Source organism: Ambystoma mexicanum, chromosome 9 (genome assembly GCF_040938575.1).
Source record: "Ambystoma mexicanum isolate Mex_15411 chromosome 9, UKY_AmexF1_1, whole genome shotgun sequence".
Taxonomy (NCBI): domain Eukaryota; kingdom Metazoa; phylum Chordata; class Amphibia; order Caudata; family Ambystomatidae; genus Ambystoma; species Ambystoma mexicanum.
Genome location: NC_090931.1, coordinates 735,798,128 through 735,821,404, shown reverse-complemented (window position 1 = coordinate 735,821,404; position 23,277 = coordinate 735,798,128). Strand labels below are relative to the sequence as shown.

The following is a 23,277-nucleotide window of genomic DNA, read 5'->3' as shown; positions in this document are numbered from 1 at the left end:
GATAGTTACCAGACCAATATCACTTAAGAACACAGTTCAAAGGGAGTAACTTAACCTCTATACTACCTAGAGGCCTAAAGCTACTCAAGCATAGGTATGAATACAGTAAACTATTGTTGGAGCGCCACAGAGCAGTTCAGGGAAATCACAACCCAGTACTACAGTTTTAGAAGATCAGCACCTATTCAAGGTCAGTCTAACCTGTTGAGGTTTAAACTATTACATATTGCTAAGCATAGGAATAGACAGTTTAACCAGTTATACTTTTCAGAAGTGTGTTATACAATCTAACGTAAGAACTCTTATGACTATGTAGAAGTGCTATAGAGCAGTTCAGTGAAAGTGTAACCCAGGTATATACCTTTTGAAAGACACAATGTATTTCAAGGTAAGTAACCTAGTATATTTTAAGAAGGGCATTCAGCATTTCACAGGTAAGCATTAACTACACAACTGTTTTAGAAATGCAGTAAGCAGATCAGGGAAAGCAAAACACTTATGGTAGGTAACCATATTGGTAAGCTTTTATACTCATTCAGTTAAGAATAAGAAAAATAAAACGGTACCAACACAATTATTTAAGAGTGGACACTATTCAAAGTATATACTTTCTAAAGGAGCAACCAGCAACTTGAAGGTAATTAAGAACTTTTGTGACACTTTGTAACTTACTGTTTCAGAGATACAGTTACAACTCTAATTTACAAGTAAGTACTTTTACACTTGTTATACTTATCTTTTTAACGTCCTTCCCTAGTCTGTAGCATGAGTTTACTCAGAGGCAAAAGAGGGACACTAGTGGTCTAGGAGCCAGCTGTTGGCAGGTCAGGATAGGGTTCAAATGCAGGAAAGTCAGAGTTGCAGTGGAGCTCTTCAACAAGTAAGTATTAGATTTCGAATTAAGGGTTCGGGGACGGGGGCGTGGCCAAGATGGCGGGCTGAGTGCAAATGTTATGGAGGAGCTCCGTCGCTGCCTGATGAAATAAAGTGAAAATCAACATCAGGCACTCTTGTAAAGAACATAAATGGTGTGAGCTGTAAAAGAGGAGAGCGTGCAAGGTGAGGGAGCACTGGAACAAGGGAGAAGGTGTAACAGTTGAGGCGGCAGAGAAGGTGAGGAGGTCCTGTGGAAAATATGGTGGGTGGCTCCTGCTAGTCCCGGGGGAGTGCAGTGGATCAGAGTCCGGGGAAACCTAGTGCTGGCGAGAACTCAGCGATAAGTGTGGGAGGTAGACCCCATATGAGTAGGACCGAGAATGTCCTATGAGGTGCCCCAGGTGTGGATGTGGCGAGGGCAGAGGCGAGCTGAGAAGGACCAAGCAGGGTGGGAAGATCCAGAGAGAAGGTGCGCAGCGGAGGCAAGCCGGGCTGCATCGCAGGGGGCTGACCACCGGAGGAGGAACAGTGAGTTCCGCTGGGTGAGCAGAAAGCATGCGATAAACCCTACCCCGACCTGCTGCAGAGGTAAAGAGGAACAGTGGCGCACTGCACGCAATCCAGGGAAAAGAACACCCCTGGAGAGGAGGGTCGGTGCGGCTGAAAGCCAAAAGAAGCATCCATTCTCTTGGAGGTACGGCCCCCCCCAAGCTGCTGGGGCCCGGACGGCAGGGGTGGGGGGGCATGGAGTAGTGACAGGAAATGGAAGGATGTCGGAGATAGAGTGGGAGAGGTGAGCAAGAAGCACTGCAGCCGCCCGGGAAGTCAAGAACCTCGGGCAGACAGGTTAGGAGGAGCAGCGGGCCAGAATTGGTGAAAGAGTGCTGGCAGGGATCCAGCGCCTGCAGGTTAAGCACAGCGGGGCCTGCAGAGAGTGGAGGCAGGCAGCAAGACACTGGTGCGGCCTGCAAGAGGAGGAACAGCAGAACACCCACAAAGCCCGGAGGCGTGGGGGGGTTTCTGGAGACTGACTTAAAGATCACTCAAAAATACTGATCAGCCCAGGATACCCCAGAGAGACAGTGGTGTCAGGGGCCAAGGGGAAACCGAGGGGAAGAGGAAGGACACCTTAAGGCCCTAGAGGAAAAGTAAAGGGGCCCCACACCCACACCAACAAACGGTGTGAGCCAAAGTGCAACAAGGGGGGGGGCCAAGGCCCAGGGAGCACCAGAGGAGCACCCCCGGAATGCATAAAAGTGTAAAAGTGGGATACCGTTGGCGGGAGCTATCAAGGAAAGATTTGCATGAAGCTGGAATCTAGACCGGACAAGAGCAAGCAGGAGGGGAACACAAGTCAAGATGAAGAAGGGCTTAGCAGGAGAAACTGAGATACCTGGGACCAGTGGGCAAAGGTGTCTGCAGGAATGGAATAGTGGAAGATCGATGGGACCGAAAAAGAGGAATTCTAACCCAGGAGAGCGGGAACAGGAAGGGGGCCACAAGGGACAGATACAAACAAAGCTTCCCTTTGGAAACCCAGCAGGTAAGAGCGACGGGGAAATGGCACTCACCAAAGAGGATCTGCTTGCTGCACTGGCCAAATTCAAAGGTGAGCTCACTGAGACAGTCAAGGCAGAAAGAGCTTTCGCAGGCCATCACGAACAACTAGCGAGACATTGATTCCCTAGAGGAACGGGTAATGGAAATGGAGGAGCGCTTGACAGAGCTGGACACCAAGGGGCCCAAGTCGGCACAACAGACAAAGGAGATGGAGGAGAGAATAAGGGCCCTGGTGGAGAAGTGCGAGGATCTAGAATATAGGTCGTGAATAGACAATGTCCGGATTAAGGATCTGGGGGAGAGATTGGAGGGCTCAGATCTGAAAGTCTGTATCCTGGAACTGTTCGAGAATTTAGTAGATGGGGAGCAGGCCTTAGGTATGTGGATCGAAAGAGCACATAGAGTGGCAGTCGGAGGATGGACCCAGGTGCGAAACCCAGAGACATGCTAGTGAAAATGCATAACTACAAGGACAAAGCACAGCTTATAGGGGAAGCCAGGATGAAGCGGAAGATCAGAGTACGGGGTGTGAAGTCCAGCTATACGACAACCTATCCCAAGCCACATTGGCGAAGAGACGCTCATTCAAACCACTTACAGAGGAACTGAATAAGAGGAAGATGAGATACTGAAGGCTCTTGCCAACAAGATTTCAATTTCGCACAACAATGAGGAATAAACTGTTTCTCAGGTGGAGGACAGTCTGAGGACCTTGGGGGTGGCTCAAAGAGAGCCAGTGGAAGCTACTACGAAAAACCACCCAGGAGAGAGAATGGGCGAGGCATGGTCCAGGCCACAAGGGTGGACGACGAAAAAGGCCAAGAAGACATGAAGGACAATGGAACCTGGAAAGAGGCTCACTACTAAAGGACTAGAATATAGCCTGATGTGGGGTAAGGAATTGGAAAATGTGCGGAGTCGGGGGTGGGGGGGGCGATGCCACGCACGGTCCACTAAAGGGGACCACGTCAAGAACCTGGACAATGGATGCAGGGGCAGTTACAAGTTGGGGATGTATAACCAGTTCTGAGGGCAGCAGGGTGCAACAAGACAAAGGCTGTCATTCAGAGGAAGCAGGGGGTGTCTGGGCAACTGGGCGGTACACACTAGCAAGAAGCGATGTATAGGTTAAGCTCCTGGAATGTAAGAGGACTGAACTGCCCTAATAAGAGGGTCATGATCCTGAGGGAAATTGACAAAGAGGGGCCAGAAATAGTCTGTCTGCAGGAGACGCTCCTGATGAAGGGGGATGAGGGTTGCCTGCGTAGTAGGAACTATCCACTACAATACCATGCTACTACAGGAACTAAACTGGCAGAGGTGGCAATCCTATTCCATAAAGCCTTATGAATAGAAGGGACCAAGGTCAAACGGGATCTGGAGAGGAGATATGTGATGGTGGAGGGGAAAATGAGGGGCCAGATGTATACGTGGGCGTCAGTATTCAGTATATGCCCCTAATCGGGGGCAGGAAGGGTTCTTTGAAAGGTTTTGATAGGAACTGGGCAAGTTCGGGGAGGGGGAAATTATCGTATCTGGGGATTTTAATCTAGCAGTGGGCCCCGTCGGATAGGTCCGAAGGTCTGACAGGGCATGCAATGGGGACAATGTCTAAACGTCTGCTATTAAGGTTTAAAGAAGAGGGGGTCAATGATGTGTGGAGGACACGCCACCCGCAAGAGAGAGACTACTCCTTTTAATTACATGTCCACAAGATCTACTCCCAAATAGATTATATTGTGGCAACACGAGGGGTGGTCGAAACAACCAGCAGAGTACACACATTGGGAGCATGACCATATCGGACCACGCGCCAGTCTCACTCGAGTGGGAGGAGGGAACACGCAGAGAGGGACTGAGGGATGGAGACTAGACTAGAAGAATATCTTCTCAGAGATCGTGAGGTGAGGCAACAGACAGAGTGAGATACGCAAATTTGTGGCGGACAGGGGGATGAGAGAAACAGTCCGGGGGAGAGATGGGATGCGTTTAAGCAGCACATTAAAGAATACTTCATAAGGGCCTCAAAGAAGAGGCGCGAGGAAAGGAGAGAGGCAGAAGTGGGACTAGAGAGAGGGAGAGAGATGCAGGAACTCGAGAAGATGCATAAGGAGAAGGGAACGAATAAGGTGGCCAGGAGACTAGCGCATGCGAGAGGGCAGCTTAAAAAGTTGACTAACAGGTCGGTGGAGAGCACCCTCCTAAGGAGCAGGCAGAAATTCTATGAGCAAGGTAACAAAGTGGGGACAGCCTTAGCGCGGCGGATAAGGGCCAGAGAACAGAAAGTGGTTATAGACACTCTGGAAGACGGGGGGGCAGACAAGTGGGGGTGGAGCGAGCCAAATGGAAGATTGTGATGGAGTTCTACGCAGACCTGTACGGGGAGGACCCAACGGATGAGGAATGGCAAGCGGCATACCTAGCAGGTTGGGAAGGGCCAACACTAACCCCCGAGCAAAAAGACCAACTAGAAGAACCCATAACATGCAAAGAGGTGCAAAAAGCAATATCACAATTAAAGGTAAACAAAAGCCCGGGGGAAGATGGGCAAACGGCAGCATTCTACACAACATTTAGGGAGCCACTCGCCAGAGCCCTTATGGAAGTATTTAACTATTTTCGAGAGGAGTGGGAGATATCCAAGTCCATGAACATGGCACACATCACTCTCATCTCGAAGTCTGGGAAGAATCCACATCTATGCTCCTCATATCGCCCAATAGCTCTCATCAATGTGGACACCAAATTATATATGAGGGTACTAGCGGCAAGGTTAAAAGGACGGAGCACGTTTGAGAATATAAGAAGGGCATTACATATTATCGACAAGGCGGGGAGAGTGGGGGGCCAAACTCACATGCTTGTTGATGCTAGATGCCGATTAGGCGTTTGACCACGTGAATTGGGCCTTCATGGAGCAAATACTCAGAAAGGTGGGATTAGGACCACATTTTTTGAGAATGATACTGGCTAACTACCAGCATCCTGAAGCTAAGGTTAAAGTGAACAGGGGTTGATCAATCCATTCTCAATAAGAAGAGGAACAAAGCAAGGCTACCCACTCTCCCCACTCCTTTTCGCCCTGGTGATGGAACCATTTGTGCATCGTATATGGGAGAATAGGGAGATCCGAGGGGTCAGATGGGCAAAGGCACACCACAAAATAGGCCTATGATGTGGTCCTGATGATCACCTTTGTCGGAGAACTTGCTACCGGCAGTGATGGAGGGGATAAGGGCTTTCTCCGCTGTGTCTGACTTTAAAGTGAATTTTGGAAAGTCAGAGATTCTAAATGTATCCATAGGGGAGAGGGAAAGGAGCCCGCTGAAAAACAGTAACCCATTCCGGTGGGCATCTGGACCAGTCAGATACCTTGGGGTGAACAACTTCCAATAAACAAATGGGGGCAAATTACATGCCGCTGCTGAAACAAATTAAGGCGGATCTAGCAAGATGGAGAGGGCTGTACATATCATGGTTTAGGATAGCTGCTGTCAAAATGAAAGTACTTCCTCAGCTTCGATATCTTTTCCAGGCGATTCCCCTGGCAGTCGGGGGGAGATTGATGAAGGAAATTCAGGAGTGTATCACGGGGTTTATTTGGGGAGGGGAAAAAGCCGAGGATAGGGAGGAAAAGGTTTAGTAGCAAGGCTCAAGGAGGAGAGGCATGTCCCAACATAATGAAATATTACCAGGCGAGGCAGCTGAGAGTAATGGCAGAGTGGGGGAGGGTAGAGAATCAGAAACACTGGGTGTGCATGGAACAAGCGGTGGCAGGAGAACACCTTTGTAAAGTGTCAGGGATGAGAAAGGTGGGCAGGCCAGAGGGGCTATAGGGAAATCCAATTACAATGAATACCCTGAAGATCTGGGAGCAGCTGAACAAGAGGTTTAAATTATCTCCCTGGCCATCGCCGCGGACACCCATTTTTGGCAACCCTGCGCCTTCGCACCAGGAAAGGATTATAACAGCTTTAAACAGTGGGTGGAGGGATAAGGGAGTTCATCAATCTGTATGAAGGAACCCAATTCAGGTCATTTACAGACTGGAGAAGGGAACTGGGCCTAAAGAAAGGGGACCTGTTTGCCTATCAATAACTAAGACATTGGTTGGGAACCCCCGCAATGATGGAAGGGGCTACAAGGGAATATACAGAATGGGAAAAGCTAATGTCATCTACAGAGAGATAACAGTGGACTGATATCAGTGATTTTTAAGATCTTGCTAAGTGGGAAGAAGGAGAGAGAAGGGGCACTGAGGGACAAATGGGGAAGGTAAGGGGAAAGGCGCTCACTGACGAGGAATGGGAAAAAGCACTTAAAGGCTGCTACACATCGTACACTTCGGTACAGTATTGGGAACTACAATACAAGCTGTTACACCAGTGGCATTACACCCCAGAGAGACTTCATAAAATGTATCCCTCAATGTCAGCAGAGTGTTGGAGGGGGTATAGGGAAGCGGTAACGATGGAACACATCTGGTGGGGATGCCAGCGACTTAAACATTTCTGTCAGGAGGTGAAATCAAAGGTGCTTGAAATAATGGGAGTAGATAAGGTATTTGATGGAGTAGCAGTGCTCCTAGGCGCTATGCCTGAAGGACAACGAAGTATGGTTGGGGGTGCTGGAAGGTTATGGGCAATCTTAATGATTGCCACAAAGAGATGTATAGTTAAACAGTAGAAACAGAAGGAGCCGCCATCCATTATACAATCGTACTATGCAATGTGGGACACGATAAATGTGGCGACAATATGGGGGTCAGTGAGGAAATTCAGTAAAGTTTTCTCACCCTTCATAAACTACGCAATTAAAGATACCACACACCTATGCATCCCGAAGAGACTGAGGGCACTGTGGATTTTAGAGGAAGAAGAGGGCTGCACTGCAATTAATGACTCAAGGGGCCGCCTGTAGGAACTTGTGAGGGGGAGTAGAGGGGGAAAGGGGAGGGGGTTGCTGTTGATGTAGTATACGATGTTGATTGAAAATGTGCTATGCAAAATGTTACATAGAGAGACAAAGCTAATCATTTGTGTAAACAGTGTTGTGTTGAGTGAATAAAGATTTGGTTAAAAAAAAAAAAAAGTGTCCCGGGACTTCACAGAAGGCTCCCTATGTGTTACAGCATTAGGCCTGGGCGAATGGTATGGGCAAACTCCCAAACACACAAATTGCCCAATCAGCCTCACAGGATTCGCACAAGGCTTAAGGTAAGTATTACCCAAGCCAACACAGTACCTTAGGAGAAAAGAAGAGCTTCTGGGTGGATGCCAGCAGAATGCAGCAGCACGGGACCTGGTCCCTGGATTCTTTTTTCTGGAAACTGAAGAAATGGACACTGGTTGAGAACTTGGAGCAGCAGTCACCAGAGGAGGCTTCCAGCAAAGGATTCTTCCCGGTTTCTATCGGCTCTGTGGATGTGGTGCCTTTTTACAACAACCAGATGAAGGCCAAATATCACTGGTCGGATTCTCTTCACTATCTCAGAGTGAACTCTGGTGAGGGGATTTAAGGGATTCGAATCGTGTCTCTGGAGGTCCAGTAGGAGTCCACCAAAGTTTCAGGAGGATTCGGACTTCGGAAGACCGTGCACTGCACTCAGGCTCAAGGTCCCCTGGTATTGGCGGTTTGCAGCCCAGGAAGGTCACAGCACGTCGAGGGATGGCTAATTTTGCAGGTCTTCCTGCGACTAGTGGATCTCACCAGCCTCAGGGTAGGAGTTGGCACATTCGGGACCCCCAAGTCAACTGGCATGGAGGGTTACATCAGGCTCTTGTTACACAGCAGGCTCTTTGGCTGCTGGTAATCGCTACAGATGTCTTTTCATCATCTTCCTTTTCGGATTCAGCTCCAGTGGTCGACTTGTCAGCAGCTTTCAGAATCCAAGTATTTACAAGCCATACAAATAAGTGGTATTGCATCGCATTTTGCAATACAATACCAGTGATTTGCGTTTAATTTAATGAATCATGACTCACTAACTGCAACATTATTTCTAAAGCCAGGGTGGTGCAGCAGCTTCAGTATTTGTATTTTCTAGTGGTTAAGTGGTGAAGCTGGAATTTGCGCCCAGCCTACAGTTCAGGCACTGGATTGTGTTCTGGGCTCTAGTTGTTGGTACAAATGTGTATAAAGTTCCCGCTTTCAACAGGCTAGCATACTGTCTGGTTTTATTGGACGTATACAGTGCACATTACATGAAAAAACCATCTAATTTTAAATTTGAACGTGTATGTCCTCTTCTAGCAGAGTTGAATTCAGAAATGACGGTTGGTATTTCTTTTAGCATGAAATCTAGACGTCCTGCTGGTGCGGTTTAGGGGTTGAGACCAAGCACTCCGAAAAAGAGCAGATGTACACCTACCACATCGCAAGACACGTCTTAGCAGATTCGTTTTGAAAACGTTTTCTCCGATCTTAAACCAACCAGCTGCTTGTGGTTGTGCACTTTTATACCAAACACTTGCAAAATGTTCTTACTAGCTTGACAATAAAACAAAAAATGGTAGACATACACAAACACAAACTGTGAGTCTTCATTGATGTCTTGTTGCAAACTGCTCATCCCATTTAAAATATTGATACAAAAATTGGTACTCATTTAGGTTGGATTGCTATTCAAATTTTTTTTAGCATTTTTGACTAATATTTTTGAAAAACAAATTGATGCCTTCGATTTATCAGGAACTACAGCACACCGTCGACAAACTCTCCCTGCACTTTACAGAAATGGGCGGTCTGGCTTTCCAATCAGGACAGTCAGCCACTCAGTGGGAATGTGTTCCTTTCAGGCAAGGGGAAAGACAAAGGGCTGCAGAGTTTTGAACTGCTCCCTCACTTACTGACTTCTCAGACACTCTGGAGCCTCTGCAGGAAATACAAAGGATTCCAGCCAAAGACAACTTCAACTGAGGTCGTTCCCGCCTGGAATGGCAGAAGAAGACCTAGGAAACAGCAAGCAAACAAGAAATGGGGGAAAAAAGAAGCCCACCATTCGAGCAGAATGGTGGCCCTTCTCTGCATTAATGCGGCTGATTTGACAGTCTGCGAGTAATGACTAAAAGTCGTAAAAGTAGTTTCACTGCCACCAGCCATTCAAGTAAACTTGCAATGTTAACAAAAATGTTATCAGGTAAGTAAAAAAGGGGATACATTGTAGCCCCCGGCACTCCACATAAGGTGGGGTGTGCTGGCTGACTAAAATAAATGTAAAGGGGATGCGTATCCCACTTTACTTCTTGGGAACTGTAGTTAACCCAAGAAATAATAGGAGCATTACAAAAGCCCAAAGGGGCAACCCAGCCTAAGCCCAAAAGTTACAGGAAACTTTAACTCCAATCACCCATAAAAAAAGAGTAAAATACTAGGTGGTGGGGGGTCAGGGGTAGATATTCCCACTCACCTAGGAATAAGGGAAAATAATCACAAAGTCCAGCAAAAAGTCCTGGGGTTGACACAGGTTAGGAAGATGTATCACTGAAATGAAACTCTTACCTAACAATAGCCATCAGCGAGATGTCATGGCTTCATTGGATAAGACGCGCTATCGCCCATTTCCCCATGAGGAAAAACTCCCTGTTGCCCGAGACCCCGTTGGCCTATTGCCATGCGTCTGTTTCCCCCTATGGGAAAAGTAAGGAAACCTTTTTTCAGCACCTTTTAGGGCAAACTTCCAATCTAGACCTAAAAAGTAAAAGCCGCCTTTCAATTATGGTGTTTCTTCAGGTAAAACTGATCTGCCATGTGAACTCATTAAGAAAGACCTTTAAAGAATCGTGCATCAGAAACCATCAGTGGACTTCACTACTTCAATTCCCATAACCACTCCAGTACTGGGACGAGGCAGATGAAGTAATTGTTAGTGAACAGCCAGCCTGGGCCTCTGATGCCCCTGCTGATGCCTTAAGCTATAGGGCTGCAGTGCGCTTTGCAAATCCCAAAAAATAAAAATAAAATAAATATGTTGCTGGAGAATAAATTGTGTTTAGACTGCATTTAAATAGAAATTGCAACCAACTTGTTTTAGTAAAGATCGTTTTTTTAGAAATACTCATGTGTTAACGTTTGGCATTCTGCTATTTTCATTTAAAATGTAGTTGGTGCTGGGTCTTTTATTAGATATAAGCCTTACTCAGGTAGTCTTTTTTTCGATTCTGACTTCTGCCTCACGCTCCTTCCATCACTGCTTGCATTAATTTGCAAGATGGAGTAGATGCGCGAAAGAGTAGTGCATCTGGGCGTGACGGGGCAAAGGCCGGGCAAGATGGGCTTGGCTGCCCTGCCGATATGCAATTAAACCGCGATACTATTGTCATTCTTGCACCTCTTGGCACCATTTTCCCACCAAATTATAAAATGTGTTGCCCTGTAATTGATATTTCTGACACTGTTGGCAAGGTGGTAACTAATATTTTTTTTTTATTGAACACGTTCTCTTGTTGCCCATGCAACTTTTATTTAGGAGTTTTTAACTGAATACTGCCCTAATGTGCTGTATCTCATGGAGACATGGCTCTCAGAAACCTCGGCACCCACATTTTTGCTAGGACTTCCTTAAGCATATAATCTTATCCATTTGGATTGGGTCGCCCTCCACTCTGGTGGTGGGTGGATATCATTTTTAAATCTCCCTTTTGTTTTCTCTTATTCAGTTGCCCCATATTTTGAGAAGGGAAGCTCTCTTGGTGCGTTTTAAAATTTCAGCCCCACGTATCTTAGATTTTTGTATTATTTATCGCCCTCCTGTATCCTATTCAGATTTTTAAAATCCTTTTGTGGAGCTGGTTGCTCCAAGTTAAATTCTATAATCTATTTGTGCTAGGGGACTTTAATTTTTGCGACAACTCTCCCCAAGTTCCGGTACTGGCACTGTTTTTTGATTCCTTAGTGGATCTTGGTCTTAATCAACTTGTTTTCGAATCTACTCATGTACTAGGTGGCATTTTGGACCTTGTCTTCTCTACTGATCCCGGTATTCTGATCTCAGCTGTTAGACCTGTAATCTGGACGGATCACTTTCTAATATATCTGTCAGCTCCGGCCACCACCTCCCGACCTAATCTCTTTCTACTGCTACTTTAAAACGAATTTGGGGGCCGGTTGACCGCAACCATATGCTAACAGCGATTAATGATAGATGTAAGAATGTTCCATATATTGATTTATCTTAGTTCAGACACTGCAGCATGTGGCTGACCAAGTGACCCTGCTTAAACTTACACAATTTCGTTACCCCAATACAACCACTATGGGGGAATAAGAATTTACCTGAAGTAAGTAAATTGCAGACATGGCCCGCTCAAAGTTGAGGATGTGATTGTTGATGGCAAACTGTCGTCCTTCGAGGACCTAACTGCAAGGCTTGAAGCAGAAACATGTACTGCGTACACATCTGCAAGCTCTGTTTGACATGTCTGATTGCACACCGATAGAGAGGAACATAGTCCTCGACAGTATCGCTACGAAGGTTACATCTGTGATGTATAATGCCAAATCCTCTTTTGCAACCCCAGAACTTAATAGCCTTAAACTTAAGTGGGAAAATTGTCCCAATACTCCCTGACGACTGGATCACAACTCTGATGTACCCAAAGGAAACAGCCATTTCAGCCAAGCTCAGACTGATAAAACTCAAAGTGCTACACAGAGTATATTACCCAAGGGTGGTTCTCTACTGTTGGAACAGGGCCACGGACCCCAACTGCCTACGCTGTCAACAAGAAGAGGGCACCTTTTTCCACATTATATGGGACTGCACCCGGATACAAGTGTAATGGCAACACTGTTGTGATAAGCTGTCAGCGGCATTATGCTGCACCATCCCTAGAGACCCTAAAATAATGCTACTAGGCATTGAAGAAGAGGGAAGCATGACACGATTCGAAAAGTTGTTTTTATCAACAACCACAGGCTTGATTAAACGCAACATAGCAAAACCGTGGGGTTCAGCTACAATGCCACAATATGAACAATGGTTGACCGATGTTGACATGTGTGTAGCGACGGAACAATGCATTTACACGATCAGGGGATGCCCTGGGAAGGCCCAGAAAATATGGCAGAGATGGGTGGACACGCAATAAATCAAATCAAATTACAGTGGACGTGTGTGAAGATCAATGTGATATAACTCAAAGTAATGAGACTGTTGATGGTGCTTGATCTGTGTCACTTATACCTTATCTAATGTTTATGTTCTTTATGTATAGCGCTCTTTTTTTTCTTTTCATGTTCTATGTTGTATCCTATATAAAATCAATAAAATGTGTTATCAAAAAAAGAAAATGTACACAATCTGTTAATCGCCCCTCGCAGCCCGGATTCTCTGCTGAGCTTGAGGTAGCTCACCTGCAGTTGAGACGAGCTGAACATAAGTGGCCTGTGTTGTATGGCTTCACCGAGAGACTACTTTTTTGTTGCCTCACTACTGGGTATCATGCTGCTATTAGGCTAGCTAAGCAGAGTTTCTTTTATGGGTAACGTGGAATACGCGTTAAACCAGTCTAAGGAGCTGTTTGCAGTTGTCAGGTCTTTCTCCTTGACAGCTCGCTTTACTCCTAGTCTGCACCCCTCTCAAACCCTGCTTGACTCATTAGCTGAGTTTTTTTGCCACTAAAATCACAGATATTCGCAAGCACATGCATCTGATTTTACAGAATACTAATAACATTTGGCCTGTGGAGGCTAGGCTTGTCGCGCTACACTCATGGTATTTCTTGCCTGAGTTCTCCACAGAGTCGGTGTCTAGGGCGGTTAGTCAATTTAAATCTGCTGCTCCTTCCACCCCTGTTCCTCTGGGAGTACTCAGAGATCCTAGCATGCTCTCTTGGGTTACTAGTGCAGTTACTATTTCCTGTCAGTCGGGCTCCATCCCTGGGGAGCTCATACAAACTACAGTCTTGTCTCTTCTTAAAACAAAAAAATCCCTGGATTCTTCAGTGTTGGTTATTTTTCGTCCTATCTCTCTTCTCCCATTTTTCATGAAATTGCTTGAGTCTCTGATTTCACCTCTTCCCTCCTTTTCTAGAAAATTCATTTTTTTCTTGACCCCTTTCAGTCTGGGTTCCAGCCCGGGCGTGGTACGGAGAGTGTGCTTGTGTCCGTTATGGATGATTTGGCCATACTGGTTTATTAGAGTGGAGTGGGAGCCCTGATATTGTTAGATCTTTTGGCAGCTTTTGATACTGTTGACCAGTCCATCCTGCTGTCCTGCCTTGCCCTAGCTGGCATCCCAGGGCCCATCCTGGCCTAGTTCACCTCCTGCCTGACGGATAGGGGCCAATAGCTATCTCTTCCTCCTTTTCTAATCCCTCCACTCACTTTCTTGTGGTGTTCTCCAAGGTTCTGCCTTGTCCCCATTGCTTTTTAACATCTATGTTCAACCTTTGGTTGGTCTCGCGGCTTCCAGTGCTGCTCCTACCGATGACACACCGATCTTGGTGCGTTTAGATCTGGATCAGGCTGAGGTGTTGTTGCACTTGTGTGAGTGCATGGTTGCTGTGAAGTACTGGATGGATAGCAACTGGCTTAAGCTTAACAGGGGCAAGACTGAGGTTATGGTGGTGGGTGCTTCCCCGACTCTATACCTTGGACTTATTCTTTCTGGCCATCGTCTCTGGTTAATTGTCCCATCCCAGTGACTGTGGGAATACATATGGGTGTATGTCTATCCTCTTCACTGTCGACAGCTCCTCAGTTTAGTGCAGTTTGTAAGACGGGGCAGTTTTGCTGAAGGTGCTTCGAAAGCTCCTGCCATTCCTGCCTGCTTCCCTACAGCCTTTAATGTTTGCCTCGCATAGACTATTGTAATGCCTTATTCTTTGCTCAGCCTGCTGGTCTCATTCATCTGCTGCAGAATCTTGCTGCGCCGGTCGCCACCTCTTTCCCCTATGGTTCTCACGTTAGTCCAGTGCATTGCTCGTTCCACTAGTTCCCGGTGAGTAAACGGATCCAATTTCAATCTTTGTCTAGACCACAGGGCATATTATCAACTAGGGGCAGACTTTCTTCAACATAAGTTCTCGCCCTGCATTCTGGGACGTACTCTCCATTCTGGGAGTGCCGTTCTAGTGGTGGTTCATACATTTCGTCTTGCATGGATTGGCGGTAGTACCTTTTCAGTTTCTGCCGGCAGACTCTGGAACAATCTTCCCACTGCGCTTAGGCGCATTGAGAACCATCTTCAGTTTTGGCACTCTTTAAAACACTGTTTTTCTAGGATATGAGTTTTTTTTTTTTTTGTCTCAGTCATAGCGCCAAGGTGTCCCCTGCTGTGAACGTGAGCGTTCTAAATGCTGATAACATAACACTGTGATAGTCAATGGATGGAAACACCTGTACACAAGTCCTTTAAAAATGGTTGTCGCGCTGAAAGAAGGAGCTCAGGAGAAGATGTGATCTCTCCAGGGAAGGCGGACGGCGGCATGCAAAATCTGGAGGTGCGAGTCGGTATAGCGAGGTGAATGGGCTCACCGGCAGAGAAGAAGGCCAGAAGCATGGTGCAAGCAAAGGGGGCCAAGAAGACACCAGGAACCCGTGAGAGGGTTCCTGGGTGTCCGACAGCCAAGAGAAGTAGGCACCATCCTTACCGGAAGCCCGAGAAAAGCCAGCGTACAGGAGTGGAGCCGCGCAGGATGGAGAATCAGCAGTAAAGGTACACCGCGTGAGCGCGAGGAAGCCTGGAAATACTACAAACTACCGGTGAGTCTGCCAAAGCAGAGTGGGAACCCCAGTGCATTACAGCGACCACAGTGAAGGGTATTAAAATGTTGGGAAGTTACAAAAGTGAAACAGCCGAAGATCTTTGAACATTGTAAGATTGCAGAAAGCAAATAAAAAGTGAGAATTGTTTATCAAGTAGATACACCAAGGCAAGAAGAAGGGTATATGATACTTGTATATTAAAGAGGAACTGCAAGGCATTTTGAGAGTGCAAAGAGACGTCCTGGAAGAAAAATACACAAGGCATTTGAAAGTGCAAGAGGAGTCCTGACAGGAGTATACCAGGCAAATTGCAAACCCACAAGGAGTGTTAAGCAGAAACAGTGTTTGTGTTAAAAGAAGGAACTTTTTGTTGCAAGTGAACTTACAAGACTGAACTGTGTTTATCTAACAAGATTGTTGTGGACCAAGGAAGGATGAAGAACTGTCAGTCCTAGAAACATTTGTGATACCTGTTAAGCATCCAGGGGAAGGGAAACACCCTCTGGGATGAAGGTATTTTTCATTCTGGAGAACATTTACATTAAAGCTATTCTACTTTTATTTGAGAGCACCTTTTTATGAATACAATGTTATAGACATTTCCCTTATCACTTAGTTATTAAGTTGAAGTGTGAGGTCAGGATAGAAGGTTTTGGACACAAGGACTTCTTTTTGATTTATGACATCCTGACAAAGACAGATCCTTCATTTTGGTTTCTAGGTCAGAGAGGCATTTCTCCAAGCCTTTTAATTTGAATACAAGTGTATGACCAAATACGACAACTTTGTGTCCAACTTTCATTTCTCACCCCTCGCAGCACCCTTTTTGGGAATGCTTGTTCCATCTGTAAATGTGTTATTGTAAGTAATTTATGTTCAAAGTTGACATTCCTGTTCTTCAAATAAATACAAATAGGAATTATAGCCATTTCGTAGCAAGTCTTGATGCAGAACACAATCCACCTAGAGATTGTTTGTTTGGAGATAGCCTTGCCCTTCTTGGGACCGGAGAAGCCAAGGAAAAGCTGATCTTCCACTTTGTATCAGTTTGCCCTGGATAGAGAGAATTCTAAGGCCATTAAACCTTTCTTCCACCTTCTGTGATGTCATCACTACCTCTCTGTGGAAACTCTTTTCCCATATGGCCAGGGAAAGGCAGTCGGTACCTGATCCTAACCCTCTGGGGTGGCTATCTGAGGGAGGACCATATGGGGGTGGGGGAAGACAATCCTCATGGGAGGGAGGTGGACTCACTAGCTGGAACATGGTGTCCAAATTTCCACTCTTGGTTTGACACCAACCACTTGAATTCCCAATCCTGTATGGCCTATTGTAATATAGAACTAGAACCTACAATCCACACTTAAAATAAGGTTCTTTCATACCCTTGTAGTAAAAGAACTGAGACGAGGAAGAGCACTAGAGCAATGCAGAATGCTCCTGCAGGCACCATCACAAGAGACTCGGATGTCGGAGGTTTGCCGTACAGAGAGCAGTGGAAACTGTGGAACAAAGGGCAAAACGCTGCTGGTACTGGAGAGCCGACGAGACGGCAGCAAAAGGAGGAAGCAAGCTGCTGGAGAAATTGCAGATTGTTTGGATCTCCTTTGTTTGCAGACCTATGGGTCCTGAGGAAAGAGGTCTTCCGTCAATTGCTTCCACTGGCTGTGAAAAACTTCTTGCTTCATATGGAATGTTATGACTTCTGACCCAATCTTGATCAATGAAGACTCCCATTGCTCTGCAATCCACCAAGGCCAGTATGGGGTAGACCTTGTCCTTGGATGGCGATAAAAAGGCCTGTAATATCACCAGTTTGCTTTGTCCAGGAGAGTTCAAGGATGGAATTGATGTGGAGCAAACATCGCTCTCCCGAAACCTTGCTCCATTTAGGATCGGGAGCTGGCATTTCCCGAGCGTCGGGGAGGAGCCAGAGGACACTCTTTAACTAGATGTTTATCTGAGGCACAATACATGCATAAGCCAGTGTGTATCCTTCTTAACCTTTCCTGCGGGGAAATGGGTCCACGAAAGGCTCCAAGTTGCATGGGTTCAGAATCAGTGCTCGGATTCTTGGCAGATTCTGTCCTTGTAATTCTCTGGGGAGTTTCTTTGAATTGAGACTTTATTCTTTTTCTTTTATTCGGCCTTCCTTTCTTGGATTCTGAAGTCTATTTGCATAGACAAGTCCAGGAGGGCCTGGAATGAACTAGGACGTGCCATCCTGGCTAATTCGTCCTTAATCTCTTCATTTAGACCTCTGCGAAACAAGGTAAAACTGGCTTCCAGGGGCCAGTCCGCCTCTTTGGCTAGCTGTTTGAATCTGGTAACATAGGTCAACATGTCTTGGGATACTTGTTGGAAGTCAAGTAACTTCTCTTGAGCACCGTGGACCAGCTCTGGTCGTTCGAACATGGTCTTGAGTTCCGCGATGAACCCTTCATAATCATCCAGGAGAGCATCCCCTGAATTGAGTAAAGGAGTGGCCCATGTAAGGGCATTACCAGAAAGATGTGATATTATGAAGCCCACCTTAGCCCTAGGAGTTGAGAAATAGTAGGGCTTGAAGGTAAAATATACCAAACAAGAATCCAGGAATCCACGTAAGGTTTTTGTTGAACCGTCGTATTTATCAACCACTCCTCCCAATAATACGCTGTCCTTGTTCGCGGAGTCACGTGACAAGATAAGCTGTCTTAGCGCTGCATTCTCAGCTTTTAAATTCTGCATCTCTGTGGAAAGTTCTTGCATTCCGCGCATCAGGTCCTGAATAGCATTCTCCATGGTAGAATCCGTATTGATCGTTTGGCGTCTCAAACTGTCGTAAATCTCCCCCCGTCTCACCTGTGATCGGGATCTCCCTTGTTCGGCCGCAGGACTCTTCCTGTGGATCGTTCGGGTCTTGAATAGGCTCGCCCGAGCCTTGTCAGGTTGCAGGACGCGTTCAGAGTTCCGGGAAGTTCGTGGTTCCAGGGTATCCAGGATAGCGATGAACGAGTAAGTAGGGGGGGAATCCAGGAACAGGATAAAAGGCAAGGAAGGAAGTAATAGGATCAAAGGATACTAAGTAGAGAGTAAGCACACATCGGGTCACTACCGAAGATAGCGTTGAGATGCGCGGACCCGCAGGGGCGTGACCAATTTATAGTACGTGCCACGACATCAAAGCTAGTGCGTAGCACGTAGCTTGGTACCGCCATGTTGGGAGGAACAAGGAGTACAAGCCCTTCGTGACAATGACCATGAGGTTCAAAAGGGGCAATTTCGCTCGGTCATGACAGCAGTTGGGTCAGAGCAATTAGCATCTTCCTTAGCCTGGTCAAAGACACTTTGCCTGGCTGCTCTGAAGACCTCCTACCTCAAGGCCTGGGGTGTGGAAGCAGGGAGATGGCTTGAGTTGGACTTACCTCGACCAATTGTGGTTCTTCCAAATCATACTCTAAATGGTGGTGTTTGCCGGAAGCAAAAGAGTGAGTATGAGAAGATGAGGCCTTGCTTCTTGAGTGGTGGTATCTTTTGCTCTTCTTTTCCTTGTCCTCTGAGCATGACAGCCGGATCTCCAAAGTACTGTAGGCAGACTTTCCGGAGTTATTTTAGTTCTCCTATTAATGGGAATAAGAAAGTATCCTTGTTCTCTAAGTGTTTGGTTGGAGCCAGCTGCATATCCTGGTTTGATACTGTACTGTGTTGAGGTATTGAACTGAGAGGTGCTGACAAACACCCAAAAGGTACAGGGGATCATATTAATTTTCCTATGCTATTATGGTGAAGGGTTACCTATGTCGGGATGCCTCTTGCCCCTGCAGTGGAATAATGGTTCTAAAATCTATTGAAGTTGCCAGCTTTTATAGCTAAATACTCACAACTTTAATCCAAAGTCGTGAGTATTAAATATGACAGTAAAGAACACCAGCCACACCCCTTGTCGTCCTTTTTTTCCCATATGCATGAAATGTTTACGGTAAGCTATAATATGTTGCGTGGGTCCTATTGCCTATAATTCAATAGGTGCACCCACTTCTACTGAACAATTTGTACACATACACATTCTGAATTATCCATCTCGCATTATGGGGGAAGCCTACTAACTCGGACGCAAAACCCTGATCTCCTGTATCATCAGGTGGCACCTTGGCTTGGTGTGGCATCTTGCCAGAATACAGAGAAGAGAGGAATGCACATGCATCCATTAGAAACCACCTTTTAGCCTCTCCTTTTTTGGAGGATATTCATAAATTTACTAATCTGTGATGCATCCCTTGCTAGAGAAGGCAAAGTTACTTTTCTGTAACTAAAATTCTAGAGTGACTTCAGATACTTTAGCAACACTCAGCAAACTAGTAGTTGTGCATGTCGGGTATTAAAATGAGCTGCTGACGTCTGGATGATGGGGATTCTGGCATTTCCGCGGTTAGGATAACTGAGATATAAAACAATTTTAATTTTATTTTTTACAAGTCTGAGGGATGCGTTGATAGAGAACATTTGTCATGCGAAAGTACCGTTCCCTTAGGGTGTCCAGTCAAAGGATTGAATGAAAAGGATCGAATGACAAAAGGTTCGAGTCAAAAGGACCGAGAAAAAAAAAGGTGGAATAACTTTTTTAAAATGTATATTTTTTTGTGGCTTCCGTATAGGTAAAAAAAATGGTTTTTATACCAAAAACAGGGGTTTAGGGGGACTCCCCCACCCCCCTCCAAAAAAAATGCAACCCTTTTTTTCGGTCCTTTTGACTCAAACCTTTTGTCATTCGATCCTTTTCATTCAATCCTTTCACCTATAACCTTCCCTTAGTCATAGGAACATAACAAAATACATACATGATGTAGATAACAAAATAAAGATGTGTTGTGTATGGTTTATTTTATCTTCTGAATAGAAACCGTGCTGTATGGAATTTTGGAAACTGGCAAAAATCAAAGGGTCACTGCAATGAAGGAGAAGCCACCTTCAGACCAGACAAAGTCCCGTGGAGCGGTATGATTTCTTTCCATTCCTTTATAAATTGGCGAACTCCAGTATATATATTAGGTGCAAAAATATGTTGCTTCTCTTTGCCAAGCAGTCCTTATAGTTTGTTACCCTTACGGTCCCCATTGGTACAGTGTTTTAATTTGATATAATAAGGGCCTTTTTCTGATTTTGCCCAGGGTACCTGACTTATTTCTGCTGAAGAAACCCTTTTGCTGATCTGGGAGGGTTGCATCATTTTTTGCAAAGGGTAGAAATTTAGGAAAGTAGTTAATACATGTAACTATTTTTAACCTGACTATCCAAGTATTCATTGGGGAAACATAATACCTTCAAAATACTGACAGTAATTTGGTTTTCTATCTTGTTCAAACAAATGCAATTTTTGATTGGTGTTCTAATTTATAGCAGTTTTCCTGTTGGCCTCCCGTCCTATAACAGAAGAAATGATTGGCCTTTTTTATGTATAAATGGGGGAAGTTATGGCCTGAAAAGTTACATCAAGTTCAGAAGTCCTGTCATTCATGGCATTTACACAATTTGATCTCAACTTTCACCATTTTTATTACCATGCTTAATTATTTGGCAATGTGAGCTTTTTTCACTGTGCAACATTGGTACAATTTTCAAAACTACAAGATTGTGTAGTTTAGGAAGGAACACAAACATTACCGGGGATATTCAGAGTTTACGACGTCCACATCAAAAAGGTCCATTGTCTTTTTAATCTGCTAATGGACGTAGAGGGTAGTACTTTTCCCCCCCCCCCAAACACATCTCCACATTTAACTTAAAGGAATAGTGCGCTCAAAAATGTTATTGTCCGGAGCGTTCGGGCATGTGGTTTAAAGCAATCTGTGATCGATCGTAAAAACATTTCCTATGCACCCGACCTTAGTTTACCTCACTTTTACACATGTGAAATTAAGCATCTGGGCGTGACCATCTTCTGCTATTCTTATCCGTTGCCACAACGCCCTAAATTGAAATGCCTTTGTGGCACTAAATCATATCCCAGGCCCCTGAAGCTGACATCACTAGACACATACGGCCCATTTTACAATACGAATGCACGTCTCGTGTCAACGTTCTCTGTGCGCTAGCTAATGACGTGTCTCCACGGAAATGGCAGGACGCCTCTTTCCACAATAAGTATAAACAAACTGCTTCTCATGAGACAACATCAGAGTTGCTTTTTCAATCGTTTCACTGTCTTTTTTTGTATATCCTGTGACTTGTTTCTGTTTTGTTCAGCTATCTTCGCTGGCCGTAGCCCATGCAAACAGATACTAGTACTAGCATTACTATTGATTTACATTTTTTTCGTATAATGGCAGCAATACAGCCCTACCAGTACGAGCCGGAGTATTCTGAGGTGGAATTAGTTGAAAGAAAAAGATGCGGAAACGATGGGGCATCGGACGACAGTTGGGAGGACGAATCACCGGATCATGAGCCTGAGTCTAGTCGCATGGAAGACGTTTCCACCTGGTGTACCTGCAATCGGTGCAAGGTCTTGCCAAGCGAGGAGAACTGCTGCTGCAGAGAACACTTTGGATGCTTGGCCTACATATTGGAAGAAGACACACCACTGCTATGCGTTACTGAGCTGCATGACTTCAGGGCAGCCTGCCTCACAAGGTCCGTGTTGAGGATTATGATGGTGCTTATGCACGAACTTCGCACAGCAGTTCGCCCTCACAATCCAAGTAACGAGTACGTTAGCACGTTTACGTCACTTAGGCCACTAACATTTCATGTTTGCCTCTAATATTGTTGTAACTTTGATCTATCACTGCCAAATGAATGTAGTCTGGCAATTCAATACACCTCTCGCAATTTGGGGAAATTGTAGTGGTCATCTTATGTGTCTTTCACGCACAACCAAGAAACAATATTTCTCTGTGCCCCAAACTTTATGGATTGCATAGGTGTTCACTTTTGTGTCTACACTTTAAAGCCCAAGTTGATTGAACCATGAAGTAACATTTGTACTGGCAACTATGTCATAGGATACAAAATTGCATTTTCAAATAAGGTTTGTACACTTATCAGGTTCATTTAAATACAGTTTGTATGTTTCTCTTCCACAGGTGGTACAGGCTGGTGGCCTATCGTTCGTTTACATGGTGGCTTCATGGGAGGCTTGGATACTGCGTTTGACGAGTAATACTCATTTGTGTTGTTGGAGCCATTCGAGCCAAATTCCCCAGTGACAGCAGTCAGTACAGGGGATTTTCCCACACTGTGCTGCAACACGAGTATACAGTTTGTAGTACATTTGTGCCATCAACATCAGCAACAAAATAAAATACAAATCATCTTTTATGAATAGTAGTTTCAATTTTTCAGTGAATCAAGGACACGCTCACTTGTCTATGAGTGACATGCAACAATGGTTGGTGGCCTTTTATGCTCACCCCCTCTGCAATAATCCATGCCCCGTCCAGTATCAATTGCAGTTCTCACCTGTGCCTGTGTGCTCCCAAGGGGGCTGGCAGGGTGGGAACGCCCAAGGTGCCAAACGCTACGTACACTTCAAAGGTATATTCCGCACAGCAGCCATTGTACACATGGCCTCCCAAGACCCAGTGTCTCCCGGCTCACCTGAAGCAGACCGCGCCCCTGAAATCCACATAAGCGTGTCTCTGTTCAGCAGTGTTCCGGCCCTTTTCTGCATGCCTCATGCCCATCCATCCATCCATCCATCCATCCATCCATCCATCCATCCTAAATGGCAGTATGCACCTGTGGCCATGCCCTCCCAAGAGGGCTGGCAGGGTGGGAACAGCCGAGGTGTCAAACGCCATGTACACTTCAAAGGTATCTTCAACGCAGGGGCCATTGTTCACATGGCCTAGCCAGACAGTGTCTCCATGCTCCCCTGAATCAGACCGCCCCAGAAACATGTCACTCATTCACATATACACCCACTTTTCTAATTCTTTATAAACCCCTTGATATGTATCCTGAGAACATCTGTGAGCACTGGAAGTCCACTATTGATCGTGCTACCTGTTCTCCTGTTACTAAATACCCTGCGTGCTGAATCTAATTGTTTGTTAGTCAAGGTAAGGGCAGGTCACCTATTAATTTCACCTTAATCATCTCTTTCTGACCTCAATATTTCTTTCGATTTCGAACAAATGTACCCAGTAGTGT

General features: G+C 45.6%; 1 protein-coding gene across 3 annotated transcripts in view; it reads left to right on the top strand.

Moving 5' to 3' along the window:
- The window catches only part of LOC138488561 (uncharacterized), a 290,790-nt gene that overhangs the window by 210,303 nt on the left and 57,210 nt on the right, over positions 1 to 23,277 (top strand). For all 3 annotated transcript variants that reach the window (XM_069615640.1, XM_069615638.1, XM_069615639.1), the window contains exon 6: positions 20,024 to 20,121. In XM_069615640.1, the coding sequence (XP_069471741.1) occupies positions 20,024 to 20,121 (98 nt within the window). The remainder of the gene's footprint in view (positions 1 to 20,023; positions 20,122 to 23,277) is intronic.